This window comes from Mandrillus leucophaeus, unplaced genomic scaffold (assembly GCF_000951045.1).
Source record: "Mandrillus leucophaeus isolate KB7577 unplaced genomic scaffold, Mleu.le_1.0 Scaffold254, whole genome shotgun sequence".
NCBI lineage: Eukaryota > Metazoa > Chordata > Mammalia > Primates > Cercopithecidae > Mandrillus > Mandrillus leucophaeus.
The window spans coordinates 424,423-446,084 of NW_012102632.1; the positions used below are offsets into that span (position 1 = coordinate 424,423).

Here is a 21,662-nt window from a genome sequence, read left to right on the forward strand (position 1 = left end):
GGCGGCAGCGGAGGGGGAGAGACCCTGGATGACCAAAGAGCCCTGCAGCTCGCGCTCGACCAGCTCTCCCTGCTGGGGCTGGACAGTGACGAGGGCGCCTCTCTGTACGACAGCGAGCCGCGCAAGAAGAGCGTGAACATGACCGAGTGCGTGCCGGTGCCCAGTTCTGAGCATGTCGCCGAGATCGTAGGGCGGCAAGGTAGGTCGAAGAGGGATGGGGAGGTAGGGAGCGGTGTAGGGTCTCAGGCCACTGCCTCGCGGGGAAGGCGTGTTCAGTATCGGGATCTGCGGCGTGGGGTGCCTTGGGGAGAGAGGAAGAGCCTCGCGATGGGCCGGCGCCCCAGACAAAGAAAGTGCAGGCAGGCTGTCTCCCGGAGCCGCGCCGCTGCCCTGGCGGGATGCACTTTCTTCTGCAAAAATCACTGCCTTCTCCCCTAACGCCCCACACCCAACCCACCTCCAAAAAAACAATTTAAATGTAAGATGCTTGGGGGAGGGGGCCTTTGATCAGTCCTTTGGGAGGAGAGAGGAGGAGGAGTGAGCATAGGATGGGAGGAGGATTCTGGATTTCTGCAAAGCGGAATGGAGCCCAGAGGAGGAACAATGGGTCCCAGGACTCACACCCCACCCCCTGCCCCCAGTCCACCAGCGCTGAGGCATCGCGCCTGCAGCTGCCTTCCTTGAGCCCCTTCCCCGTGTCTTCAGAGCTGACGGCGCGCCCAGCTGGATCCCAGCGGCATCTCCCCAGATGACTTTTCAGGGATTCTCGGGTTTGATTCGGGACGACTGCAGTCACTGGGGGAGGGCCAGGTAGCCAATGGGCTGTTCCTCGAGCGTCTCGCGGGTGGGATTCACTGCCCAGCCCGTGGCGCGGCCCGAGGTCAGTGAGGGAGACGCCCCCTTTACGCCCATCTCTTGTCCTGCCCTCTCGCTGTCCTGAACGCGGGCTGTCCCCGGTCCCCGCGGTTACCCCAGGATAATGGGCGTGTCCATCTCTCTCTCCCACTTCTTCCTCCTTACCCTGGTTCCTAGGTTGTAAAATCAAAGCGCTGCGGGCGAAGACCAATACTTACATCAAGACCCCAGTTCGCGGGGAGGAGCCTGTCTTTGTTGTGACGGGCAGGAAGGAGGATGTGGCCATGGCTCGGAGGGAGATCATCTCCGCTGCGGAGCACTTCTCCATGATCCGCGCCTCCCGGAATAAGAACACGGCACTAAACGGCGCGGTGCCTGGGCCGCCCAACCTGCCCGGGCAGACCACCATCCAAGTGCGGGTGCCCTACCGCGTGGTGGGGCTCGTGGTGGGGCCCAAGGGCGCCACGATCAAGCGCATCCAGCAACAGACGCACACGTACATTGTGACACCCAGCCGGGATAAGGAGCCGGTGTTCGAGGTGACCGGCATGCCAGAGAACGTGGATCGTGCTCGAGAGGAGATTGAGGCGCACATTGCTCTGCGTACCGGCGGCATCATTGAGCTCACAGACGAGAACGACTTCCACGCCAACGGCACCGATGTGGGCTTCGACCTGCATCATGGGTCCGGCGGGTCCGGTCCAGGGAGCCTCTGGAGCAAGCCCACCCCCAGCATCACGCCCACCCCCGGCCGCAAGCCCTTCTCCAGCTACCGCAACGACAGCTCCAGCTCGCTTGGCAGTGCTTCCACAGACTCTTACTTCGGCGGCGGGACCAGCAGCAGCGCAGCCGCTACCCCGCGCCTGGCAGACTACAGCCCCCCCAGCCCCGCCCTGAGCTTTGCGCACAACGGAAACAACAACAACAACGGCAATGGGTACACCTACACAGCGGGGGAAGCCTCAGTGCCATCCCCCGACGGCTGCCCCGAGCTGCAGCCCACTTTTGACCCGGCTCCCGCTCCCCCACCTGGGGCACCACTTCTCTGGGCCCAGTTCGAGCGGTCGCCGGGAGGTGGACCTGCAGCTCCCGTATCATCTTCCTGCTCTTCCTCCGCATCTTCGTCTGCTTCTTCCTCCTCCGTGGTCTTTCCTGGGGCTGGCGCCAGTGCGCCCTCCAACGCCAACCTGGGGCTATTGGTGCACCGCCGGCTGCACCCTGGCACCAGCTGCCCGCGCCTGTCCCCGCCCTTGCACATGGCCCCGGGGGCGGGAGAGCACCACCTGGCTCGCCGGGTGCGCAGCGACCCAGGCGGAGGAGGCCTGGCCTACGCCGCTTATGCCAACGGGCTGGGGGCGCAGCTGCCTGGTTTGCAGCCGTCGGACACGTCGGGCTCCTCCTCTTCGTCCAGCTCCTCCTCCAGCTCTTCATCCTCTTCCTCCGGGCTTCGGCGTAAAGGCAGCCGCGACTGCTCCGTGTGCTTCGAGAGCGAAGTGATCGCCGCGCTGGTGCCCTGTGGCCACAACCTCTTCTGCATGGAGTGCGCCAACCGCATCTGTGAGAAGAGCGAGCCCGAGTGCCCGGTCTGCCACACCGCGGTCACTCAGGCCATCCGCATCTTTTCTTGAAGGCAGCGGGCGCTAGTGCGCACCGTGCGGGGGGAAGGGGGAACCCCTCCCCATCCTCATTCCCCAGCGCTCGCCTGCCTCCCTGGTGCCCCCGCCCCTTTCTCCTTCCCGGCCCCACCAACACTCTTGAGATCCGAGAGGAGCTTGGAAAGCTGTAGTATCCGCTCATTTTTAAAATTTAATTTTTAAGTAAAGGAATTTGCCAGGATATCTGCATCAAGAGTACTGTAGCCTGGGAAACCTCTGAACACCTGAAATGCATGCTCTATAAATAATAGGAACGGCGACATTCTAGTAATGATAGTTTTTACACTGTACTTAATAGGAAGCTTCCAAAAGAAGAAAACCCCACAAGTTTTCCATTTTCTTAAAGTAGGAAAAAATGAACAGTAATGATGATGAAGATGATAGTAGTGCTGTGGGATGTGTGGACTGTTTAGTGTGTTCCCCTTTGTGGGTGGGTTCCTATGATACTTACTATAGAACACAGTGGATCCTTTTTGAATGTTCGTGGAAGGGCCAGGAGTTCCTGTGAAACCAGGATACTGCAGCTTTATTAAAGTTAAACTGTAACATATCTCTTATATATTAAAAACGTTTAAAAGTTTTAAAGAGAAATTGCATTAATACAGATTGAAGTATTTTATTCTTTTTTGACTTGAAAAATTATATTTCATATTGCAAAGATGTTTACAAGTATTTTAATTTAAGTTCAGTGAACTTTTTTGTAGCTGGGTTAAATCTTTTTATTTTAGTATGGCCTTATGGCAAAGAACACTGTATTATTTTAATAATCACACAATTGTGACGGAATTACAAACCATAAAATGTGTAATGTTTTGAACAGTATTCTGTTGGGATGGAGATTTTATAGGTTCAGACAAATCTTCTAGATCTGCTTCACCCAGCATATTTTCTATTCAGTGATATAAAGCATATTTTATTCTATATTATTACAAAAACAGAAATGTATAAACATGTCAAAAAGAACTGTTGATGCTTTCTAACATTTGTATAAATAGAATTCAGTGCAAGTTACAAAAATTCTGTTGCACCACTATAGTTTTAGTATTTCTATTTTAATACATTTGTTTACCACTTGTTTATGTATATGTAGGTGACGTTACTTGAGCTTAAATGTACTTTACTGAGCAAAGTTTAAAAAACAAAGTATATTTTATTTTATGATAAAGGGCCTTTAACCTCATGGTCAAATACTAATATTATATTTGCTGAGACAAGATTTGAAATTGTATCAAGAGTTTTATTTTTCTGACATTTAAAGTTCTACATAATAAAGGTAAAACTTAAGTAATGGTGCTACTTCATTTTTTAAGTATTTCTATATAAATAAAATATTGAAAATCGTATCTTGTGTGGTGACTTGATTTTTTTTTTTAAGCCTCTTGGAATCTAACTGTAAGGGATCACTTTAAATTGACGAGTTGAAGTACAGAATTCCCAGGTACCTTTTTAATATTATGAATAGAATGGATTTTCAAAACAGGCCAGGGTTGTGTTCGGTTGGAATGGGTGGCCATGGATTACAGTATTTTTTCTAAAAATTGTAGTTATCTACTGAATTAGGGCCTCCATTAGACACATAAGTCACAGTGCCTAGGGCCCATGATACTTTTAGGGGTTCAGGAAACTTTATTTTAAAAATTAGAAAAAAAGGAAATTAAAATATTCAAAAAATGTTTTAGTTTTCAGCCCCACAAAACAGCATTTTGCCTAAAACATTAAGAAAAAATATTGAAATGTTTTAAGTTATATCAAAAATAAATATTAATATGGATATTAGGAAGGTAAAAAGGGCCAGGGAATGTCATCATTCCACCCAGCATGGGCCCCTGGGAGGATAGTGGGTCTAAGGCTCTTTGCCTGCTCGGTGGCAGAGAGAAGTTAGTTTCAGCTCAAGGTCATTCCCTTGGGGAAGCTGAAGAAGGAAGAAGGGATGACAGTTTCTGCTTGCAGAGGAACTTGCTGGATTTGGGCACTGGTCTTAATAGGCTTCTGCTTGTAGGGCAGACTAATTGGTGTTGACAGGCTGAGGGTGTTAAGTGTTTGTTGTTGTTTGAGGGAAGTTTTTGTTTGCTTTTGGCAGGCTCCACCTGCTCCCTGGCTGTGGGGCTTTGTCAAGGGGAGGAGCCACGTGCTTTCACTTAACCTGAAGTCAGTCTTCTAGAGAGTATTTAGGAATGACCAGAGCATGTCACTGAATTTCCAGCAAACTTCCTGGCTGAGTTGCCCCTGGAGAACAGTATCTGACTGGAGTATGGCAGGCATTTCTTTTCATCTCAGCAGGTGAATCTGAAGAGTAGACTAGTATAAATCGATCTTGGTGTAGTCCCTCTTCCCTTTGTGTTAATTTTTACCTGTTTGATGATTTAGTCACTGCCTACATAGCTCCTGATTCAGTTGGTTTACGTGATGCTATGTGAAGGCAGTAGACAGGACTTCGGGGTGGGAGGAGTAAAAGGAGTGGCTCTGCTTGGAAAATTTCTGGCATCATCTTCAGCTCTGGAAAGTTCCCAGGCAGTGTTTACCCCCTTTGCTTCTCTCTCAAGGACTGGAGGTTAGCTGAGGCCTGGCAAGGGGAAATGTCACCATGTCCAAGTCCCCCTTTCCTTCAGCTGTCTGGAAATGCCTAGAACAGAATGAAGATTCTTTTTGCATGTAACTTTCTTTAGTCATGTAACTTTGCTTTTCTGCTTTAGCAGAATAATTACAGACAATGCAAGGAAAAAATAATAAAGCCTTGATTGGTTGATATCTATCTAATGGGCCCTTACTCATTCATATAAGATTTTTTTGTGGTCCATGTGCCACTTTGGGAAATGAAGAAAGATCAGATGTTGAGACTGCCAACATACCTTAGGATGGCCTGTATTTTTTTTTTTTCTTTATAGTGAGAGGTTCTCTTTGTTGACAAAAAAGTTTGGGGATATATTATTAATAAAATTAGGATTCTTGAAAGGAGAGCCTGCTCTCTAACATGGGTCTCCCCTGCTAAGCCCAGGTCCCTGTTACCAGCAGGGGATGTGGGCACATGCTAATATTATAGATGGCAGTCACTTTTGGTTTGAGTTAAACCTTTTGTCCCCTCCTCCAGCTTCCCCAGGTGACTTCCATGGACATGACCATTGGCTGTGGAGGTGACAGTCCTCTGGCCAGAAAGACGAGAGGTGCCACATTCATGTCCTCCAACTACCAGCAGCTTCCTTTTCTACTTCTCCACCCCTCTGAAATCTGTCTTTCTGCAGCAACAAAATACCAGCTAACAGACATCTTTTCCCCTAATTACTGTTCCATGTTTTATTTCTTTAGGTAGAATAGCTTTCAGTGGAGATAGGGGAGGGGATGATTTTACACCCCTCCATTCTGACAATCTCTGGAGACATTTTTGCTTATGATAAAAATGGGTAATTGTACTGACATTTAGTGGGTAGAGGCTAGGGATGGTGCTAAACATCCTACATTGCACAGGACAGCCCCCACACACGGAATTATCCAGCTCAGGGATGAGAAACCCTGATGTAGAGGAAGCAAATGTATCTTTCTGCTCCCTTCATTCATTGCCTTGAAATTGGTGGATTTCTTCCAGCATTTACATGCCTAAAGGCGGTCTAGGATTACCCATGACCCAGTGTGGCTCTGTATCAGGAACATTGTAGGCAAGGTCAAGGCTGATGTCTGAGCATAGGAGGTCACAACAAAGGGACTCTTTTTATTCACCCTAGTGGTAGATTGTGCCCAATGAATGATAGTAATGATTACATGGAATGCTCAAAGCATTCTTATTTCCATTCTCTCCTGTGAGCCTTTCTGCAACCATGAGGCAGGCAGCCCTGATATTTTACTGTGCCTATTTGCAGTAAAACAAATATTACTCAAAACACAGTCCCAAGCCCCCTTACCCAGAATCAAACCTCTGTTTCCTAATCTAGCTGGCCTCTTTATGTTTTGTTCGGCTTCCTGTAACTATGAGATAAAATGTACTGAGAAATTTCCAAGTGGATCTGTGCTAGCATCTCTTCCCCTTTCCCTATTTCATGGGTACTCCTTATACTACCAAAATGGGCTCTTGGGAAAAGTTCTGATATCCTCAGTGAATTTCAGTCACTAAGTGATGCAGAGCTCTTATCTCTTAAGTCTTATCTTTCTAAGAAATATGAACAAATTTGACCAGGTGCAGTGTCTCAGGCCTGTAAATTTGGGAGGTCTAGGGGGACGGATCACGAGGTCAGGAGATCGAGACCATCCTGGCTAACACGGTGAAACCCCGTCTCTAATAAACATACAAAAAATTAGCCGGGCGTGGTGGCAGGCGCCTGTAGCCCCAGCTACTGGGGAGGCTGAGGCAGGAGAATGGCGTGAACGAACCCGGGAGGCGGAGCTTGCAGTGAGCAGAGATCCCGCCACTGCCCTCCACCCTGGGGAACAGAGCGAGACTCTGTCTCAAACGAACAAACACACAAGCAAACAAAATATGAACAAATTTGTCTTCTCTAAAGAGGGTTTTGAGCCTGCTGGCCAATGCAGTGACTAGGAGTAGTAGTCCAGAAGCTTTGTTGGGGCAAGGTAACTCGGGAAGGGAGGGAATTTGCATTGGGCACACTCACTCTTTTTCGCCGTAAAAGAGTAATTCCCTCCCTGGCTGGGGAAAAAGGGCCCTTCTAACACTGAACACTGCCTCCCCTTTGGCTTCCTCCCTTCCCGGACCTAGTCAAACCTGACCTTGTCCATAAGCGATGCTTAAAGTGTTAAAGGATCTCTTCCCCCACTGTTAAGACCAACCGGCTTTCCAGGAAGGGAGAGTGGGAAGAGTTAAGCATCACTTACATTGGCTCAGGGAAGGTCAATGATAATTTCTATAGTTTACTGAGGCTCTCACTCTGCAGCACTTTACTTGACATTGGTCCAATCCAATGGGGCAGGTCTGAGTAAACTCATTTCAAAGATAAGGAAACTGAGGTAGAAGTTACATTACTTACCTAAGGCCACACAGTCAATAAATATTGGACGTAGGACTCCAACTTGGGTCTACCCAATGCTTCTGTCTTTACCACTTCAGAAAAAAAAAAAAAAAAAGGCTTTTATAGGAGGTATTTTGAGAAAAAGCAAGCACTCGTTTGTCACAAAATAGTCAACTATTTGAGAATGATGTTCCTTTTAGTGATAACGTGAAACTGACTTGAAAAATGAAGCCCCACTGAGTTGCTGTGATGCGGCCAGGCCACATGAGGAGAACCATGAACGTGAACAGCACCTCATAGGCACAGGGCATTTCTTTGACATTAATTCTAAATAAAGGCTTGACTGCCTTGTGAACAATCAAACATTATTCTCTAATGTATTCTTTTCAGGTGGACAAAGAAAAATTACCACTGGATGAGAAGAAAATGAATACAGAAATCTCTCTTTTAAAAAATCTCAATAAAAATGTCACATGAACTAATTTAGACAGTGACTAAAAGATGCCAGAACCCTGACTGAAAAGTGTAATGTAGTCAATTGTTTGGTCTCCTGAATGCCAAGGTCTTTGTTTGACTGATTTTTTTTTTTTAATTGACTTCATTTTTCAGAGCATGTATTAGAATTGCAGGATCTGGGCTGGGCGCGGTGATTCACGCCTGTAATCCCAGCACTTTGGGAGGCCGAGGTGGGCGGATCGCGAGGTCAGGAGATCGAGACCATCCTGGCTAACACAGTGAAACCCCGTCTCTACTAAAAATACAAAAAATTAGCTCCGCATGGTGGCGGGTGCCTGTAGTCCCAGCTACTCGGGAGGCTGAGGCAGGAGAATAGTGTGAACCCAGGAGGCAGAGGTTGCAGTGAGCCGAAATCCAGCCACTACACCCCAGCCTGGCAGACAGCGAGACTCCGTCTCAAAAAAAAAAAAAAAAAAAAAGAATTGCAGGATCTGAGCATGATCTAAGAATGGCATTATGGGTGCTACCCACCCCGTGAGTCTTTAGTGCTGGTTCCAACTATAGCACATGTTTTTATGGAAGGTGTGTGTGAAACAAATGGCAAATTTGTGACTCAGTTTACTCATCTGTGCAAAGTGAGATGGTGTCCTTACTTCTGGAGTTATCAGACATGTTCAGCCCCTTACCTGATACCTATACCCCTTCCACAGTGATATCTTCCAGACCCTTTCACAATTGCTTACTTAATTGTCTTTTCTCCCTCTAGGCTGATAATGTATTCAGAGCAGGGGTCTTATCCCCCCTCTCTGTGCCTCCAGCACCATCTGACACAGAGCCTGTTTCACAGCGGTATTCAAGGCACAGTTAACAAATCAGTGAAAGGGGTGTTTTGCTTGAAATAACCTACATACCCATCTATAGGGGACTTGCTTATGCAGATATGTAGCTTCTGCACATGGAATTCTAGCTGTACTAACAAACAAGGGGATCACTTTGATATCTGTAAAGGCAAAATGCAAAGGATATAAATTCTGTAAAAAAAAGTTTTATTTATATAGAAAAGTTCTAGAGGACTGTCATGGTGCACAGTCTTTAAGATGGCCCCCAGTGATCCCTACCTCCTTGTGTGACCCTCTCCCCTTGAGTGTGGTTTGGACTTTGTGACTTGCTTTCTAATGACCGTATATGGCAGAAGTGAGGGGATGTCACTTTTGAGACTAGATTATGAAAATACCATGGCTTCTGTCTTGGTGTGATCTCTCTCTTTTCCTCTGTCTCTCTCTCTCATCACTGAATCTGGATGCAGGCAGCCCTGTGGAGAAGTCTTTGTGGTGAGAAACTGAAGAGGGCCTCTGCCTCTGGCCACGAGTACTTGAGGCTCTCAGTCCAATAGCCCATGAGGAACTGAGACCTGCCAACAACCACAGGAATGAACCTAAAGCAAATCCTCCCCAAGACAAATCTTCAGATGAGACTGCAGCCCTGATCAACATCTTGATTGAACCTAGCAAGAGATCTTAAGTCAGAGGCACCTGGCTAAGCCACACCCTCATTCCTGATCCATAAAAGCTGTGAGCTAATAGATGCTTATTGTTGTTGGTTTTTTTGTTGTTGTTTGTTTGTTTTGAGACAAAGTCTTGCTCTGTCCCCCAGGCTGGAGTGCAGTGGCACGATCTTGGCTCACTGCAAGATCCACCTCCTGGGTTCATGCCATTCTCCTGCCTCAACCTCCCGAGTAGCTGGGACTACAGGTGCCCATCACCACACCTGCTAATTTTTTGTATTTTTAGTAGAGATGGGGTTTCACCGTGTTAGCTAGGATGGTCTTGATCTCCTGACCTCATGAACCGCCCGTCTCAGCCTCCCAAAATGCTGGGATTATAGGCGTGAGCCACTGCGCCTGGTCAGATGCTTACTGTTTTAAGCTCTAAATTTTAGGGTAATTTGTTGTGCAGAAATAGAAAACTAATACAGATGTGGAATTGACTGTGAAACAGTGGTCATCTTTAGAGAATAAGACTAGTATTTGGGGGTGATGACAGAAAACCAGCTCTGACACTTAGTAGCTGTGTAATTTGGGAAAGTTACTAAATTTCTCTGTGCCTCAATTTAACCATCTATGAAATGCAGATAACAATAGTAACATACCTCAAAGAGTTTCTCTGAGGAGCATCTAGAATAATGCATGGCATGTGGTAAGTGCTATCTATCTATGTCTATCAATCCGGATCTATGCTATTATTATTATCTTTTCATTCTATATTCTCTTGACCTTTAGATTTTTTAAACCATGTGATTATATTACTTTCATAGGTTAGAAAGAATTTTAAAAATTTAAAGCAAGGTGCATGAATGGTGTTAGTCAAATTGGCCTGAGACAAATCTCCATCAGAGCATTTCGTTGGATGCATATCTTTAAAAGTGATAAAATGCTATTATTTTATTTTGTACAAGAGATATCATGCTTTTGAAAATCCTTTCATATAAATTGTCTCACAGCAACCCCGTGAGGTAGTGGATAATACGGATAGTACTATTATCCTAATTTTATAGCTGAAGAAATTGAGCTTAAATGCTAAAGTAGAGACTAGAGATTTCTGGAAACCAAGATCTTTCTGGAACATTCCCTGTGCAGATATACAGAAAACTTCTGCTTTTATGGAATAGCCAGAAGTGATTTTAATGAGTTATGAATAAGTTTAATATGCTGTTTACTGATAATATGCAAGCTTATCACCCATGGATTTAGGTTTTAAAACACACTTCTTATTAAAGCCATGATGGCATTACCTTACTATCCCTTTGATGACTCAGAAGGCACTTCAGGGTCCTCATCATGAACATCAGCGACTGTACTGCAAGAACACTATCACTTAAAACCTCTTGATAAACGGGACTAGGGTATTTGGAGTTACTTATCCTAGTTACATTTTTGTGGTGTATATCCTAGATGAATTAATTCCTCCACACCTCCTATTCAGGCGGCCCTGTTGTACAGCTAACTCTGCCTCTAACTTCTCTGCTATGAGATTTTGAGAAAATCGCTTTATATCTTTTAACCCTAGTTTTCTCATTTGGAAAATTAGAAGGATGGGCTATTTTATTGCTTTGTAAACTAGTCTTGTCAGATGCCTACATGAGAGTAACCTAGAGAAGATATACGAAACAGAAATTTCTGGGTTCACCTCTTTAAATTCATATTCAATAATTTTGGGATGAGATCTGGAAAGCTACAGTTTAAAAAGTTCAGTATATCTGTCAATAGGGGATGATGAGTTAAAGATATAAATATATACTTTAGATGACTTGGCAGAATGCTGTTAAAAAGAATGATGTGGTATAATTTATATTGATACTGCACAATCTTCAATATGTATTTAAAAAATTTCCCTCTAATCCCTGCACTGATCAACAATATGTATTATTAAGAGGAAAAAATTGGCTGGGCGCGGTGACTCACGCCTGTAATCCCAGCACTTTGGGAGGCTGAGGCAGGCAGATCACGAGGTCAAGAGATCGAGACCATCCTGGCTAACATGGTGAAACCCCGTCTTTACTAAAAATACAAAAAAAAAAAAAAAATTAGCCAGGCGTGGTGGCAGGTGCCTGTAGTCTCAGCTACTCGGGGGGCTGAGGCAGGAGAATGGCATGAAGCTGGGAGGCAGAGCTTGCAGTGAGCTGAGATCATGCCACTGCAGCAGCCTGGACAACAGAGCGAGACTCTATTTCAAAAAAATAAAAAATAAATAAATAAATAAATTTTAAAAGAGGAAAAAATTAAGATTCATTACAGGTGTATGGCATGCTTCATTTGTATTAAAATTATAGATGAAGACCTACCTACAAGTATAGTCATATACACAGAATATATATCTCAGGGAGGGAGACTGAGGCTTCAGGGATCAGGAGCTGGAGAGAGACTTCTATTTCCCTGTATATCTTTTTATACTGCTTGGATCCTTCTTTTTTTTTTTTTTTTTTTAAAGTGTGTATTGCCTATTTTTTTCTTTGGTTGGTAATGATGTGTCAATGTTGGTTATTGATTGTAACGCATGCACCCAGATGTGGGATGTTGATGGTAGAGAGGCTGCCTGTGTGTATGGGATAAGGCAATGTGAGAACTGTCTGTACTTTCTGGCTAATTTTGCTGTAAACCTAAAACTGCTCTAAAGAGTTGGCCAGGCACGGTAGTTCACGCCTATAATCCCAGCACTTTGGAAGGCCAAAGAAGGCGGATCATCCTGGCTAACAAAGTGAAACCCCATCTCTACTAAAAATACAGAAAATTAGCTGGGTGTGCTCGCAGGCACCTGTAGTCTCAGCTACTTGGGAGGCTGAGCCAGGAGAATCACTTGAACCTGGGAGGCGGAGGTTGCAGTGAGCCGAGATCGCACCACTGCACTCCAGCCTGGGCAACAAAGCAGGACTCTGTCTCAAAAAAAAAAAAAAAAAAAAAAAGGAAGTCTATTATATAAAAAAAATTTTAAGTGCTAGGCATGATAAACTCATATATAAATAAATGTGTGGCTAGATAGCTAGATAGAAGGACTGATAAAGTAAAAGTTCCCCGGGAGATTCTGCTATGAAGCTGAGTTTGGAAACCATGAGACTAGGTGAGCTCTAGGGTCTCTTCCAGTGAAGATTTCTGAAGAGTGGAAAATAAGTTTGGAAAAGCAAGTCAGAGGCAGATTGTAGAGTCTGGGAGACTCAACTGAGAGTTTTGGGGTGTGTCTTGCAGGCATTGGAGAACACTGTTTTATATTGTTTTCTGGTAACTGTGAGCTGGATGGACTGGGAAAGTGCCAGGAGGCCAGTGAGGAGCCAAGGCCTTGATCCAGGAGGTGGCTGGAGAGGCGAGAGGCAGAAGAATATCTAGGATGGTGAGAAGAGAAGAGGGGAGAGTTTTAAGGACCTCAAAAAACTATTAGGTTGAATCATGTGAAATTGCGGATACCAAACCACTTTGACCTTCATTAATGGCAATTTCATACGGTTCAACCCAATTACATTGACATTGTTAGGTGGCAGGGGCCATATCTGGGAGCAAAGACTGACAGGGAGATTTGAGGATTTAGAGCTTTGGTGGGTTGGGCATTATTATTAAAAATAGAAGAATGAGGATGTTAGAAACGATGACTAAATGTAGTTAGACCTAGATGGGAGTCATAGAGCAAATGCTTTTGCTTACGATTTCCTGAATACATCTAGTGTTTTTACATATTTGTGCCTTTTCTTGAAACATTTCCTCTGCCTAGGAAATGTGTTGATTTAAAAAAAAATTAAGATCCCTGTGAAGGACTACTGAGATGCGGGGGCGGAGGAGGGTGTGGGTAGGGGGAAAAGACAAAAAAAGCCACCTTACCTGGAGCACAGTTCATGATCTCATGGGGTGGGAAGAGCTTATCAATGATAAATACAAGCATTTACATTGGTGTGGCTGGGAACTGGCCTTTGAACAGAGCAGGCCTTAACAAAGTGACATTTTAGAAAGATGAAGTTGCAAGTGGTAGGCAGGACTGATTTCTTGCAAAAGAGACCAGTGACCCAAGATTGAGGTGGTGAGGGCACCAGGCCAGGGAGATAGCAATTGGTGTGGGGATGAAATAGCATGCTTCATGGCTTCACAGAATCTTGGAGCAAGAAGGAAGCTTAAATGACATCCAGTTCAAACAGCACCTCTATCAGTGCTCAGATGGCTTCCTCAATCTACTATTTTCTTGAAGAACTTTGGGGCTGTGAAAGTAATCACTCATGTGCCTTGGTCTAGCCATGAGAGAGTTCATCTTTGTCAGGAGTGAAAAGTCAAAACTTTGCCCAGTAACTTTCATTTTTATAGATCAAGTCAAATTTCTTTTCTTTTCTTTTTCTTTTTCTTTTTTTTAACCTGACAACCCTTCAGAGATTTGAAGTCACCAACCATGAAATGCTGAATCTTCTTGTCTTCTTGTTTCTACGCTACCCAGCTCCAGGGCTGTGGTTACATCATTGTTTCCAACCAATGCATACACAATTAGATGATCTGAAATTTTTCATTGTGAGTTTATAGACATATTGACACTGTTTATTTAGTTTTTTTTTGAAATGAAGTTTAGAAAGCCTACAATATATAAGGTTAAACATTTGTTACCTCCTTTGAACATACAATGGCCAATAGTGTTTTTTTTGTTTGTTTGTTTTTAGAAATCTTGTGTTTCTGAGTATTTATTTACACAATCGAAGCTTGAAGATTTTAAAGAAGTATAGATTTGTGACTTCTGAAAATAAGCTTAGAATTTTTATGAAGTATAACTTGACTGTGGAAGTCAGAGAAGGAGCCACAGTGACTTTGGGGAGGCAGTGCAAATGGAGCAGCAAAGATGGACAAAGGACATTGAGAAATGAGGAGAATCATTGGAAATAGGAAGAAAAATCGAACATTTAGATGTGCAAGATGCAAAATAATCCTCAGTAATTATGAGGAAGGGCATAAAATAGGACATGTGCTTCAGCTGCGAGCACTGAAATACAAGATGTTGGAAACAGGGGTTAAAACACATTAGACAAATACTCTAAAAGCTGCATGATGGAGAAGCTTCATTAGAACATCTGTCCAAAATGCTTTCTCTATTATAAGAACCACTCACACGGTTTGCACACAGCCAAAACCTGCAAAGAACATATGCAATTCCACGCTAAGCAGTATGAACACATATTGGGGACATATCTGATCCTCAGACTCACTAAGAGTTTTCTCTGAGAATAAGAAAGGATTGCTAACTGTATTTAAATGACATATAAGAATGAATAAATGTATGGATTATTATTTTTAAAATAACTCTTAGGATTTGCTTAGCAGTATATCTTACACTGGATCCAGTCAGCATTAAGTAAGTATCAAAGACCAACAGTTGTTAGGATGCTTTTAAGATCCATTTATTAGTAGTAGTATTTTAAATCCCTTTGTATGAACACATACATCAATGTGTTATTGATAAAAAAATTTGATTTCCATAGCTCAGTATCTATTAATACCATTTAGGGTCAAGTGCCAGTCAGATTCTAGCAATTCCACTCCAAAGAAGAGATCAAAATGAATGAAAACCTCCAATCTATATTTCCCATTTAGGGAGAAAAACTTTCTTGAATTTCACTTGAAAATTTATGAGAAGTTTGGGACTGAGTAAATGGTGGAAGGAGTGGAATTTTGAATTTACTGCCTAAATATCTTGCCCTCTGCTTAGTAAGATAGGGGCTGCCAAATAGCTCACTATAAGAGAGTGAATAATCCAGGTTCTTGGTGGAACTAGGCCATATATTAAATTTGGAAACCAGTCCATTGAAGTCCCTTCCAGGGCAACTCAATTAATCCTTCCTTAATGATCAGAACATGGAAGCTTTTGCATCCAGACCAATCTCCAAAATGAATCAATCAAACTCAGAAGCTTCTCACAACAGCAAAGTATGCAGGATTTAGAGCACAGGACAGTAAAAATGCAAAACCACATCATTGTGTGGTGCTATCTTACTGCATCAAGACTTAGCTAGGACTCTATGGCCACAGGCAATCTGTACACAAGTTGAAGCAATTAAGGAAGGCATGGGCTCCCTGTGTGAGAGAGAGGAACTCAACCCCTGCCCCTTGCTAAGAACTCTGAGGTAAAGTGCAGAGAATCTCTCCAGCTATTCAGTGTTCTTAATGGCTCATTAAGCTTACATTTACTGGCTGTCCCTAGAAGTCCACTGGACAGTTGTCTAGTTACTGAGATTTTTCCAAATGTTGAATATATCTGATGATTGTTGAGGTCACATTTAGGGTGGGTATAGGGTTGGTGGCAGAGCTGGGAGACTGCCTGGCTGTATCATACAGAGATATATCCAGTTTCAAAGAACAGAACATCCTCCTGTATTTATTTGGCAAGGGGGCCAAGTACCACAAACTGAGTGGCGTAAACAACAGAAATTTATTGTCTCTCAGTTCTAGAGGCAAGAAGTCTGATATCAAGGTGTCAGCAGGATTGCTTTCCTCTGAGGGCTGTGCGGGAAGTATCTGTTCCAGGCCTCTCAGCCTTGTATGTGGCTGCCTTCTCCAGCCTTCACTTTGTCTTCTTCATATATGTACATCCACAAATTTCCACTTCCTATAAGGACATCAGTCATATCGAATTAGGACCCATCCCTCATGACCTCATTTTAACTGGACTATCATTGTAAAAAGATCCTATCTTCAAATAAGATCACATTCTGAGATACTGGGGTTTATGACTCCAGCATATCTTTTTTCAGTTTAAGATTCATTTATTATTAGTAGTATTTAAAATCCCTTTGCAGGAGCACATACATCAATGTGTTATTGTCGTAAAAGTTTCATTTCAACAGCTCAGTATCTATTAATGCTATTTAGGGCCAAGTGCCAGTCAGATTCGAAGCAATTCCATCCAAAGAAGAGATCAAATGGATGAAAACCCTCTATAGTGGCTGAAGCAGGGTTTGACTGGCCTTACACACAGGCAGCCCCAAAGTAAGCAGATCAGGGCTGCTCTGGTTTCTCAGAGACACAATCAGTAACCACAGCTCTTTATATCTTTCTGCTCTGTTGTTTGTTAAATGCTTGATGCCTCAGGGTCAAAGGATGGCTGCCACAACCCCAGACCTCTTGTCTGTAGTCCAAGCATGAAGAAGGAGGGAAAAGCTTAGTGAAATGGCAAGGACGGCCAGTAAAGAGGCACTTTCCTGGTGAGCCTCTGCCTTTTCATTCAGGGACTATCTCTCATTGACCAGAACTGTTCATATCGTTGGGAAATCAAACATTTATAGTGAAGCAATGTCACCCTGAACAAAGTCTGTGTTATTTCTGTAAAGATAAAAGGTAAAGAGGGATAAATATTGGATAAGTAGCAGTAATACTTCCGAAGCTAAGACTGGAAGAGATAGGAATTTGCCAAAGTAAGGGTCAAGGCTAAAGTCACCAGCCAGGTAGTTTAATAGGATCTGTGAGTGGGGCAAGGGCCAATCTAGGGAAGGGAATGAGACCTGAAACCTAGAGAGAGGTTGAACAGCAGCTGTCTCTTACAAGATGGAGGGGCCCAATACAGGCTGACTTGTCACTCTGTGGCCCTGTGGTCTCCTCCAGGGGCAGTGCCATTTCCAAGGCTTAGCTTTGACCTCTGTTGCTGGTAGACTGGACATTCAGAGGTGACGGTGGCTACACTGGTCACAGTCAGTAGGAATGCATGCTGTTGGGCCTATGCATAGCTTCCATCTCTCCATTTATGTGCCCATCATACCACTTCTGGGGTGGCCAATGACAGGCTTGCCACCTGTCCCATAGAACATTACACTGATTCGGCCAGATGCGGTGGCTCACGCCTATAATCCCAGCACTTTGGGAGGCCAAGGCAGGTGGATCATCTGAGGTCGGGAGTTCAAGACCAGCCTGACCAACATGGAGAAACCCTGTCTCTTCTAAAAATACAAAATTAGCCAGGTGTGCTGGTGCATGCCTGTAATCCCAGCTACTCAGGAAAGCTGAGGCAGGATAGTCGCTTGAACTCAGGAGGCAGAGAACTCAGGAGCTGAGATTGTGCCACTGCACTCCAGCCTGGGCAACAAAAGCGAAACTCAGTCTCAAAAAAAAAAAAAAAAAAAAAAATTTCACTGATTCATTATACCAATGACATCATGCAGATAAGACTTGACCAGCAAGAGCTGACTAGTACTCCAGAGATCTTACAAGGTAAGACATTTGCAATTTAGAGGTGGTAGATAAACCCTACAAAAATTTAGATTTTGGCCAAATGGTCAAATCATTTTGTCTTCTTGGTTGTCTATTTTCTCTTCCATGATGGATGTTTTCTGGTGGGCATTAACTTATAATTCAAATATCACCAGAGGTTGAGCCATGTTCATGTTCATCTACATGCCTCATGCCTCTACTGCAGACTTCCTTGTCTCCAATTTTTCAGTCCTTTCTTTTTGGTTCCTAACCAGCTAGTTCGGCCATTGGCCCCTGCTCAGGAATCTGTGTATGTTTTCCTCTTGGCCACTTTTCTTCCTCACAAAGGGTATTAGGAGGATCCAGCTCTTCCACGGGAAAGATTTGTCCCTCTTGCCTGTCTTTCAGTGGCTGTAATACAGCTGCTGCCCATTTTCAGCTCATGCCTACATACCAAGGTGATATAGCAGTAACCAAGCTTAGACATTTTCTCTTCTTTCAGTTGATCATATGGGACCCATATAACTTTGATGAGCTGAAAAAATTGTTGAGAGTACCTTGAGCTTCTGGGCTACCTGCTCATGTAGTTTATTCACGGCCCCAGTCCTGCTCAGACCAAGTCTTAGCGGTATAATTTTCACCTTATGATGGACTGCTGCTGAGCCTATTTCAACACAGGACTTGGAGAATTCAGCTCATGATGGACAGTGGTGGATGCATGGTCATTTGCCCCCAAATCCAGTATTCCATTTCTACCTGGGTCCAATGAGTACCAGGAGCTGTTTCTTGAAAGGTGTATAAATCTTTGCTGTAGACAGTGTGGCGTTGGTCCAGTAACCGAGACCTGCTTGCAATTTTTCCAATGGGCCTTGCAATAAGCTCCACCACAGCATCTTCTAGTGCACCAGATACCTCCAACATCAATCTGCTAGACAGGACTATGTGGCAGGGCTGCACAGAGCTGTTTCCTGACCTGGGCCCCAGTTGAAGCTGTCAATCTTTTGTGTTGACCAGTATGTGGGCCCAAGCAGTATTCCTAGATGTGGGACCCCAAAAGGCCCACCTTTCTTCTTTGGGGTAGGTAATAAAAGATGCATCAATTAGTTTTTTACTTCAGAGGTAATATCCCAGAACATGCCTGACTTCTTGACTCCTAAAAAAATTATTGAAGTGACCGATTTCTGAATCTTTGTAGGGTTTATCTCTCACCTCTAGATTGCAAATGTCTTACCTTGTAAGACCTCTGGAGCTCTGGAGTACTAGCCAGCTCTTGCTGGTCACGTCTGATCAGTATGATGCCATTGGTGTAATGAATCAGTGTACTGTTTTACGGGACGTCCAGGTGCCTTAGATCCTTTAGACTATATTATGATAGAGACTGAAGAGTTAACATAGCCTAGAGGCAAAACTGGAAATGAACACTATTGTCAGATCTATGGGAATGAAAGCTGTTTCTGATACTCTTTTCTGAGTGGAATAGAAATGAGTTTGCCAACCAATGATGTGATATCTTGTACCTGAGGCCTTATTAATCTATTTTAGCAATAATACTGCCTTCTGCAGGGCAGCTGTAATCAAGGCTACTTAGTTGATCTTGTGGGAATCTATAGTCATTCTCCAGGATCCATCTGGTCTCTGCAGGCTCTATACCGGTGAATGAAACTGATATATGTTATGGCCTATCAGCCCTGCCTCCTTGAAATCCTTAAAGATAGCATTAATATCTGGCATCTCCCTAGATGCCACATTGTTTCTGATTAACTGTTTTGGCCAGGGCTAGGGGAGGGCTTGCAAATTCAGAGGGTTCCACTTGCTCTTCTTTACTATGATATCTGTTACTCCACAGGCAAAGAACCCCATGTGGGGCTGTGACAGGCAGAAGGATGGCTCCTTGAAGATACTCATGTCCTAAATCCCAGAACCTGTGAATATGCTACTTCAACAGAAAAAGGGACTTTGCAGATGTAAATGAAGGACCTTGAGAACAGGAGATTATTCTGGCTTGTCAGGCAGACCCACTATAATCACAAGGTTCATATGAGGGAAATAGGGAAGCAGGAAGAGTCAGAGAAGGAGCTGGGATGATGGAGGCAGAAGTTGGAGTGATGCAGTTGCTAGCTTTGAAGATAGAGGAAGAGACCTTAAGCCAAGGAATGTGGGTGGCTTCTAGAATTTAAAAAAGGCAAACAAACAAACAAACAAAACCCTGCAACAGATTATTCCCTAGACCCTCCAGAAGGAACACTGCCTTGCTAGCACCTTGATTTTAGCCCAGTAAAATCCATTTTGAACTTATAACCTCCAGAACCGTAAGATAATATATTTTTGTCATTTTAAGCCACTTATGTTTGTGGTGATTTGTTACAGCATAATAGGAAACAATTACAGGGGCTACTCCAATGGACAAGTGCATCAACCTCAACTATGCACTCCAGGACTGGGAAAATGACCACAAGTTGTATCAATTGACCCGGTGGACCAACTGAAAGCTAGACCTTAGCCAGGACTCTACTGACTACGTGGTACTTGTAAGCCCTCACTCTAACAAGGAGGTCATGATGAAGCTTTGGCTCTTTTGGTATCAATGTCAACTTATATCCTGTGTCCAGCAATACTTGAAACATCCGGGCATTCCCCCTTCCTCAGTGTGTAGTCACCAGAGTATTGCTCATAGGTACTTTGATGAAGGACTGAGAGATTCATTGCAATATATACTTGCTGTGGCGTTGCAGGGTCCTTTCTCCAGGGCACCTGGCCAACTCCTCAATCAATGTGTTTTGGATCTGAAATTTGGTTCCAGGTCTGGGAACTGAATGAAAGATTGTGACTTTTTTTTATTGGGGTGATTGCCATCAGGTTTTTATTCGTTCATTCTTGACTTCTTCTGATTATAGATGTCAAACAGTACCCTTGTTGGTTCCTGCCCTCTGGGGCTCCATGCTTTATAAACCATCTCCACAGCTCCCTGTGGGTCAAGGCCTCTTGGCTACCCTTCTGACTTTGTAGTAATTGTGGCCCCCCACTTCTGGTGGTGAGGGACTGCTACCAGGTCTCCATTATTTGGGGCCCCATTCTGCAAATAACCATTAACAAGTCCAACTTTGTGAGTGCCTCACTACAGTTAGCCCTACCTCGCCTGCTGAGGACAGGTATCACTGAATTGATTAGTGTTCTTGGTGAACCTCTTGCCAGCTCATTCCTGGCGGCCTTGTTGAATGATGAGTTCACTGAGCCTACCCATGGAGCATAATCTTCTAGTGGGTCTCATATAATATAACCATTCCAGCGTGTCTTACTTACTAATCTTACTATGAGTCTAAGACAAGACTAAGCATAGATTAATTCTTCCATTGTCATTTAGTTAGCCTATGCACAGTGATACGTTGCATGTCAATAAATGTCAGGAGGGGACCACTGCCTGCCACGACTCTCAATTAATCTATGCTGGTTAAATATTCTAAAACCTGCATTTTTATTATCAACTTTCTATTATAGGTCAAAGGGATAGGAAGACAAATATCTGAAACCAAGCAGTGTGAGATGGGGAAATTTGATCCGAGCTGAGCTCTTAGAGAAGTGGTTGTTGGTTGGATGGGAGTTAAGAGGCAGAGGAGAGGAAGAAGGTAGGGAAGACCTGAGGACTCCAGTGCCCAGGAGGAAGGAAGTATCTCAGCTGATTAGACTGCCTGGAGCCTGCTTCAGGAATCTGTTTTTAGGAGTTTGCTCTGCCATGAATCCTGTTCCCAGTGAAGAGTCCTCAAAAGGTGGGTTGTGAAGAAAAATCAGAAACTGGCTGGGCGCGGAGGCTCACGCCTGTAATCCCAGCACTTTGAGAGGTGGAGGCGGGCAGATAATGAGGTCAGAAGATCAAGACCATCCTGGCTAACACGATGAAACCCCCGTCTCTACTAAAAATACAAAAAGATTAGCCGGGTGTGGTGGCACGCGTCTGTAGTCTCAACTACTCGGGAGGCTGAGGCAGGAGAATGGTGTGAACCTGGGAGGCGGAGGTTGCAGTGAGCTGAGATGGTGCCACTGCACTCCAGCCTGGGC

At 44.3% G+C, this 21,662-nt stretch overlaps 1 protein-coding gene across 1 annotated transcript; it reads left to right on the top strand.

Annotated features, from left to right (window-relative positions):
• Window positions 1-6: 6 nt before the first annotated feature.
• On the top strand, window positions 7-3,848 carry MEX3B (mex-3 RNA binding family member B). Its single transcript, XM_011983681.1, has 2 exons — window positions 7-199; window positions 1,033-3,848. Exons 1-2 carry the CDS (start codon window positions 139-141, stop codon window positions 2,481-2,483), a joined length of 1,512 nt encoding a protein of 503 aa, XP_011839071.1. The 5' UTR covers window positions 7-138; the 3' UTR covers window positions 2,484-3,848.
• The last annotated feature ends 17,814 nt before the right edge of the window (window positions 3,849-21,662 follow it).